The sequence below is a fragment of the Canis aureus genome, chromosome 24, assembly GCF_053574225.1.
Source record: "Canis aureus isolate CA01 chromosome 24, VMU_Caureus_v.1.0, whole genome shotgun sequence".
NCBI lineage: Eukaryota > Metazoa > Chordata > Mammalia > Carnivora > Canidae > Canis > Canis aureus.
The window spans coordinates 41,059,940-41,067,194 of NC_135634.1; the positions used below are offsets into that span (position 1 = coordinate 41,059,940).

Sequence of the window (7,255 nt, forward strand, 5' to 3'; positions counted from 1 at the left end):
CACACTTCGCACATGGTGTTTGATGATAACTGCTGTAGATGTCAGCAAATGCTGCTCCAAAGCAGGGGTTCCTAACGTGGAGAGGCAACTCAGGTGGCCTGTGAACCTGTCTGGTAACAAAAAAAGTCAACGTCTCTTTTGGCTAACCCTGCCTGGAAGCGCAGCGTTTCCTGCACTGGCAGATCCTGAGAGTGCACCCACTGCTGTTTCCCTGTCACCACGACTTTGAGATTACAGGTGTGTGATCCATCTGTTGCTAGATGTGGGTATTTCGGGCGATAACAATGTTGCACACCTGTCGCCCTATCATGACTTTAACTCTCTGATAACTATTCCAGGTAAAACCGATTCCGATGTAATGGTATTTTGTGTATCTAATGACACGGTTCTGAAGAGGGGTCAAAATGCTTCCCCAGAACCAACGTGGTGAGTGAGAGCGGCCCAAGCAAGGGCAGGAGGTAGGGCCCTGACAAGCCGGATCCTGCACGCCCGCCCCCGCCTCCGCGAAGGGGGGACCCCCCCGCCCCGCACTGGACAGAGCTGGCTCTGGGTTTCCTCTTCACTTCCGCAGATAAGCTTCACCCTGAAAGGCCAGTTCAGCGCAGCAGAGAATAGGATGCGCTTTCTCTTTCCCCTGAGCTGCCTCTTGCTCTTGGCATCCCGCAGCGCCCGGACTGCCAGGCCGGTAATTCGAGCCTCCAAATTAATCAAAACGCAGCGCCCAGTTCAAGCCCGGGCGGGCACACAAGCCCGGGAGCCAGACAAGCTCTCCTCTGGTGACCCCGGGACCCCAACTCCCCACCCCGCGCGCCCCACTCTCAGCTGCCACCGCCCCGTGCCCTACCCCAGGCAGGTGCCACCTGCCTCGTCCCGGGGAAGGGGGGGGGGCAGGGGCAGCGATTGCCCAGCCCCGGGGTGGTGGAGGGGGAGCGGCTTACCTCTGGGGACACCCGCCGCTCCGGAACCGCAGGGTCGCAGGTCGCAGCCCGCGCGTCCCGCTCCGCCGGGGCCAGATCCACGCGCGGCTGCGAGGCCGGTGCGCGCGCGCTCAGCGCCCAGGGCGGCGGCGGGTGGAGCGGGGAGCGGGGAGCGGGGAGCGGGGAGCGGGAGCCGGAGCCGGAGCCGGAGCCGGGAGCGGGCTGGGCCGCCCGAGTGCCGCCGCCCCGCGCGCCGCCCGCTTAATCTGGGCACGGCCGCTGGCCACTCCCCCCGCGCGCCCCCGGGCTCCCCACCCCGACCCGCGCCCCGGCCCCGCGCAGCCTCCTCGCCCGCTGGGCACGCTGCCCGGGGCGCCGGACTCGGCCTGCTGAGGGGATGGGCGGGACCCGGCCGCGTCTGCCCTCCCCCGGAGCCGCCGCGGGAGCCCCCGGTGGGCAGGGACGCGCGGCGCCGCGGAGCCCTACAAAACCCGCCCCGGGCGGGCCGGCCAGGCGAGCTTCACAGCCAGGCTCCCCGGCCCGCGTCGCGCCAGCCTGCGGGTCACTGGGCACCGCGGCGCGGTCGGCGGGCGCCCACCATGCGCCCCGGGACGGCGCCCCGGCCGCCCGCGCTGCTGCTGCCGCTCGTGCTCGTGCTCCTGGCGGCGGCGCCCACGACGGGCAAGGTGAGTGCCGGGCGCCGCGACACCCAGCCCCGCGCCCCGGGCACGCGCCGGCCCCCCACCCCACCCCACCCCACCCCACCCCCTCCCCGGGGCGCAGTCCTTGGGCTCCTGCCCGGGCCGGGCCGTGCGAGCCAACGGGCTCCTCGCGGGCGCCGGTGCGAGCAAGCGGGCAAGTCCGGGGACAGGTGGAGGGCGCCGGAGGAAGGTTGGTGGAAGCGGAGAGGAGCAGGCTTGGCTGGTTCCCTAGGGGTCAGCGATGCTGGGGAAGGGCCTCCAGAGGTGGGTGGGTGGGTGGATGGATGGATGGATGGATAGATGGATGGATGGATGGATGGATGGATGGATGGATGGATGGATGGGTAGATGGATGGATGGGTAGATGGATGGGTAGATGGATGGGTAGATGGATGGATGGGTAGATGATAGATGGATGGGTAGATGGATAGATGGATGGGTAGATGGATAGATAGATAGATAGATGGATAGACGGATGGATGGATGGATGGATGGATGGATGGATGGATGGATGGACGGATGGATGGATGGATGGACAGATAGATAGATGGATAGAGGGATAGATGGATAGATAGATAGGTAGATAATGGCTAGGGATGAGAACACTAGCTACAGAGACATGCAGTGTGGCACATTGGTGGAATCAGAGCAGGCAGCGTGGCCTGGCAGAAAGCACAGAAGGCTGGGGGAGTCCCAGCTTTGACATTTCCTAAATGTCACCTCACACCGAACTCTGAGCTCTCTGGGGCTCGGTTTCCCCCTTGTCAAAACTCGCACTCCAGTGTCCTGTCGCTATTGTTGTGAAAAGCTTAATGCCATCGCCGAAAATTTGTTGGCGCCTTAGCAATAAAACTCCTGTTTGGATGAATTAAGCAATCCGTCACTTTGACTTTGATTCATCATTTGAGAGATCCCAGATTCATTTAAATGCACTCTGTATTTCTTATTCTTGCCATCAAAAAGAAGTTGGGTGTCCTCCAAACTATTATGAGTCCTAGTTGACTTATTGATTTGAAGTTGTGAGAGTCGAATTTAACTTGTCAGATGCCTTCTGCGATTTTTACACTTAAAAAGCTAATTTGGGTGATAATGCAGCACAAGTTTCACTTCCAAGGATGAGCAGTTTTATAACTTCCTGATGGAGGTTATGACAAGTCAATAGTCATATAAATATGTATTACAGGTAAAGTTCTTTAGAATCTATGGGCACATGCAATCTAAGTACTTTTTCTTTTAAATTAAAACCTGGAAGATGAAGCTAAAACCCTCTTTGAGCATCTTCGTACCTCTCCCTCTCCCCATCTAAACAAAGGTCCTCCACTCACCACTTCATGTTTCTTTCTGGATATTTTCTATGCACATATATGTACACACATATAGGCCCACAAACAACATGGGATTTTGTTGGTGTTTTTAAACATAATTGATATCATGCTATATGCATCCCTTTGCAACCTACAGATCTGTCCCTGTTAGTATGTAAGATAAATTCACCTCTTTTTCTTTTTGTCCTTTTGCATGGTTTTCCACAGTATATGAATATGCCAAAGTTAATTGAGCCATCCCCCTGTCAATTCACATTTATATTGAGTGTTTTACATTCTAAGAGATTTTGTAACCCATGTAATCTCTTCATGTAGCCGGTTCTAACAAAAATGTGCTTTGCATAGACTAGGAATGCCCAACCCAACACTTCTGGGCATGGTAAAGTAAACTCATCCCAGTCCGTGTAGATTGTCTGCTATCTTTAATCCAGGAGCAAATAAATACAACAAGCAAAAAACCTGAAGAAAGTGTATGTTGTGGGAAGGCCTGGGACAGAGGTCCCAAGCAGGGTTTATACATCCTTCTAGACTCCAAAGAAGAGGAGAGACAGGGGAAGGGTGGACAAAGAGGGGGTATGGAGAGATCAGCCTGAAAAAGTGATGCTCTGTGATCATGCAATCTCTAATTATACCAAATTTTAATTATATCATCATATTCCCTTATTACTCTTTAAATGTAAAATTTTTTGTCTTGTGTTTGGCCAAATCTTGATGAGTTCTTGCTGATAATACAATTAATCCGTTTGTATTATTTTTATCATGGCTTGAAGTAAGAACTAGCATTTCCATTGCACCTGCTGAATTATATAAAAAGTGTCATTAGAAACCATGAAGTGTGTGTAGAGAAAACGAATCCTAGATTAACTGGTCACCGGTGGACATGGTGCCAGCATGGCTTCCTCCACAGGGCAACTCTGGCATTGGGCAGGGCACTAGACCTCTCTGAGCCTCAGATTTCTCATCTGTAAAATGAGGGAGTTGAAAGCCCTGGTAGCCCAGCAGGAGAGATAATGAGTCAGGCCATGGGGTAGAGGCCAGTCTTTAGGGCCAACCATTTACTGGCATTCTAGAATTCAACTCAGTAACGCCAGAATTCCTGCTTTCTTCAGGAGAGAAGTAGGGAGGGGGAAGTTTCAATCTCTCAAACTCTAGATGTTAGCCAATAAGTCAAAACTTTACAAAACGCACAGTGTTTTTGGTAAAGGGCTGAACAAACACAGGGCCTAATAGTGTATTAGTGCCGGCTAAATTTAGCCTTTGGTCCATCATACTTATCATCTTGGGGCTGCATGAGTTAAGAACATATTTTGCTCTAAATTTCTGCAATTTTACTTTAGCAGCTTCTCAAGACAGGGGGATAATAGTGGTGATGCCCCCACATTGTGAGTGCAGAGTGGAACTGTCCACCCACACAATTTGTTCTAAAGTGGCCTGCGTGAAATCCCTCTGTGGCTCCGCGATGACACATCCAGTTCCAGGCCTGGCAGTCCAGGGCATCCTGGGGCTTGTCGCCCTTCCCAGGCCCAGCCCATCAGTTTGAAACTGGGAGGCACATTGCTATTGCCTCAGGCCATTGACCTGGCAGATGGGCTAGAGAGAGCTCCTTCTCTGGTATGGGCAGCAGGTGAGGTTCATGGTTTGAGATGAGGCTTGTTCTTCTTTCTGCCATCAAATTCCAGACAGAGCAGAAATGCCACAAGCCAAATATCAGGAGCTGGATAACAGCTGCATTTAGGAAGGATGCTTCCCCGACTGATTGCATTTTTTATTGCATTTTTAAATTGCAAAAGGAAAGTTGAATTGGGAAACGTTCCACACAAACAAGAAGTCCCATAACAGTAGCGTTAAGTAACGTAAGAGTAATGTCTCTCCCTTTAGGGATTAAAGTCACACAAATGTTCTTTGCCCCCCTCTTCCGAGCATGGATTTGTATCTACACATTCTGTGTGTGTGTGTGTGTGTGTGTGTGTGTGTGTGTTAGTCACTATGAAAAATAAATATTATTGTTTTGTGGTTCCTCAAATGCAATGAATGGTTTCACATTAATAGGTACCTTTTGGAGCTTGCTTGCATCACTCAATATTATGGTTTTGGATTTCATCCATGTTGACACATATAGATGTGATTCATGCATATACATATGGATGTGATAGCTGCTGCATAGCATCCAGTTATGTAAATAAAGCACAGTTTATTTTTCCATCCCCCTAAACACAGGAAATTGGTTTCCATGGTCTTGTTTCACCAGGTTGGAATGTAACATCTTTGTCTAGGTACCATTGTGACAACTGGATTTGGAATTCCTAGTAGAAGTCAAAGAGGGCTATGAGAGAAAGCATATATTAAATTGTATCAGGAATTGTCAAATGGACCCCCAAAAGAGTTGCACCAACAGTGTGTCAGAGTACCTGTTTCCCTACACCCTTAGCAAAACTTGGTGTGTTTAGATGTTAAAGGGTATGAAATAGGATCTCGTTTTGACTAGTGAGTTTGTGGATCTTTTCATGTTTTAATTGGCAGTTTATATTTACCTCTGAGTGAATTGCATGGACAACTCTCTTTGCCTGTTGATCTCTTGTGGTCTTGCCCTTTCCATTGCTAATAATTAGGAGTTATTTATGTATTTGGAGGCCAAACTCTTGCCATTTAAATGTGCAGCAAAGATTTTATTCTACTCTCTGGTTAATCTTTTCATTTAGTTACTGGTGCTTTAACATATAGCTTTTTTTTTTTTCACTATCAAACGTATCCATTTTTTCTTGATTTATTTTGTGTTTTGCATCTTGTTGAAGTAATTCTTTGTTTCCTGGAGATTATAATAATGTTCTCTTATGTTAAAAAAAAAAGTTTTACAGTTTAACTTTTTACATTTAGGGCTCTTAATCCTGGGATTAAGTTTTTCTACTTAAGGGATATGATTTTATCTTTTTCCATGTAGATGACAAATTATCCCAACATTATTTACTGAACAGTCAGTCCATTCTTTCCCTCACTGTTTTGCAATGTTATATCTGAAAACATGTGTACCAAGCACTTATTCATACATGGGCCTGTTTGTATTCGTTTTGGGGTCTATTTGGGGCTTTCACTTCTCACTATGTTATAGAGTTTTCTGGTTTTTAATTTCTCAGTATTTGATATTTTTAGTCCTATTATAAATAGGTTTTTTTTTCAAAATTTAATAGCCTATCAAAGATATAGCAAACTGGTTGAATTTTGTATTTTGACTTTAATCGAGCAACTTTGAATAGTTCAAGTCCATTTAAACCTAAAAACCTTCCCCCAGATAGTGATTTAACTACATCACACACATTTTAATAAACACTATTTTAGCATAATTAAGCTCAGCACCTTTTGTAATTGATTTCTTCATCCAATGGGTTGTTTAGATACTTAATTCTTAATTACCAAATATAGGAATATTTTCTAGCAAATCTTTTTTATGAAATTATGATAGAGATGATAGTCTGACTTCAAATATATATATATGTGTGTGTGTATATATATATATATCTCAATTAGATCAAGAGTTTTTAATCATGTTATTGAAATAGTATGTACACGTGTTTTTATGCATTCTACTCAATGGATACTTAATCTGAGAATCTATATTTTTCATCTAATCTTCAAAATTCTTAGACATTCTTTTTTTTTATATACTTCTCCTTCCCTACTGTCTCTATTCCTGGTATTCTTAGGATACAGCCTGGGCGGACCTTCTCATCTCCTTCTCCAGTTCTCCTAACTTCTTCTAACAGACCCCTTTCATATGCCACTCAGATCCTCTGGGCCCTACCTTGCTCCTGGGCTATGGGCACTGACTTATCCCAGATGCCAACTTTGCACTTGGAACAGCCTATGGTTCCTCTAGACTCTACTCTGGGGTCCCTGTCGTCCTTTAGAGGTGAAGGGTATTAACGCCTGTGGGGGGAATCTTTGACCTGTGGGCAATGGGAGCCACGGCATAAATTCTCTTCTCCTGGCAGAACTGTGGTTAGAAGTGCAGAGGTTGACCCAGACTCTCCACAAGACCAGTCATCAGCTGGACTTGAGACCAAGTTGTAGCATGCATATCCAGCTTCTTTCTGTCTCAGGCGCTGCTTCTCCCAGGTCACACTCTGTGAACCCTCCTCAAATCAATCTTTCAATTTTTAATTTCCTCTTCTGCTGTTTGTAAGTTTCCATAGATTTTTTCCAACCTATTGTAATTTTCAATAACGATAAAAGAACTCTGGATGGAAGCGTCTGACACGCTTAATAACTCCAGATCCATTCATTACCAACTTTTTAACTTTTTGTCTCTTTCTTTATC

The 7,255-nt window shown here is 47.5% G+C and overlaps 2 protein-coding genes across 5 annotated transcripts in view; one reads left to right on the plus strand and one right to left on the minus strand.

Moving 5' to 3' along the window:
* COL4A4 (collagen type IV alpha 4 chain) overlaps positions 1–1,059 on the minus strand; it is a 125,980-nt gene extending 124,921 nt beyond the window's left edge. For all 4 annotated transcript variants that reach the window (XM_077869030.1, XM_077869029.1, XM_077869027.1 and 1 more), the window contains exon 1: positions 939–1,059. The gene's annotated coding sequence lies outside the window, so the exon portion shown is untranslated. The remainder of the gene's footprint in view (positions 1–938) is intronic.
* Positions 1,060–1,505: 446 nt separating this feature from the next.
* The window catches only part of COL4A3 (collagen type IV alpha 3 chain), a 130,590-nt gene continuing 124,840 nt past the window's right edge, over positions 1,506–7,255 (plus strand). The window contains exon 1 of the mRNA XM_077869032.1: positions 1,506–1,603. Coding sequence (XP_077725158.1) covers positions 1,517–1,603 — 87 coding nt within the window. The 5' untranslated portion in view covers positions 1,506–1,516. The remainder of the gene's footprint in view (positions 1,604–7,255) is intronic.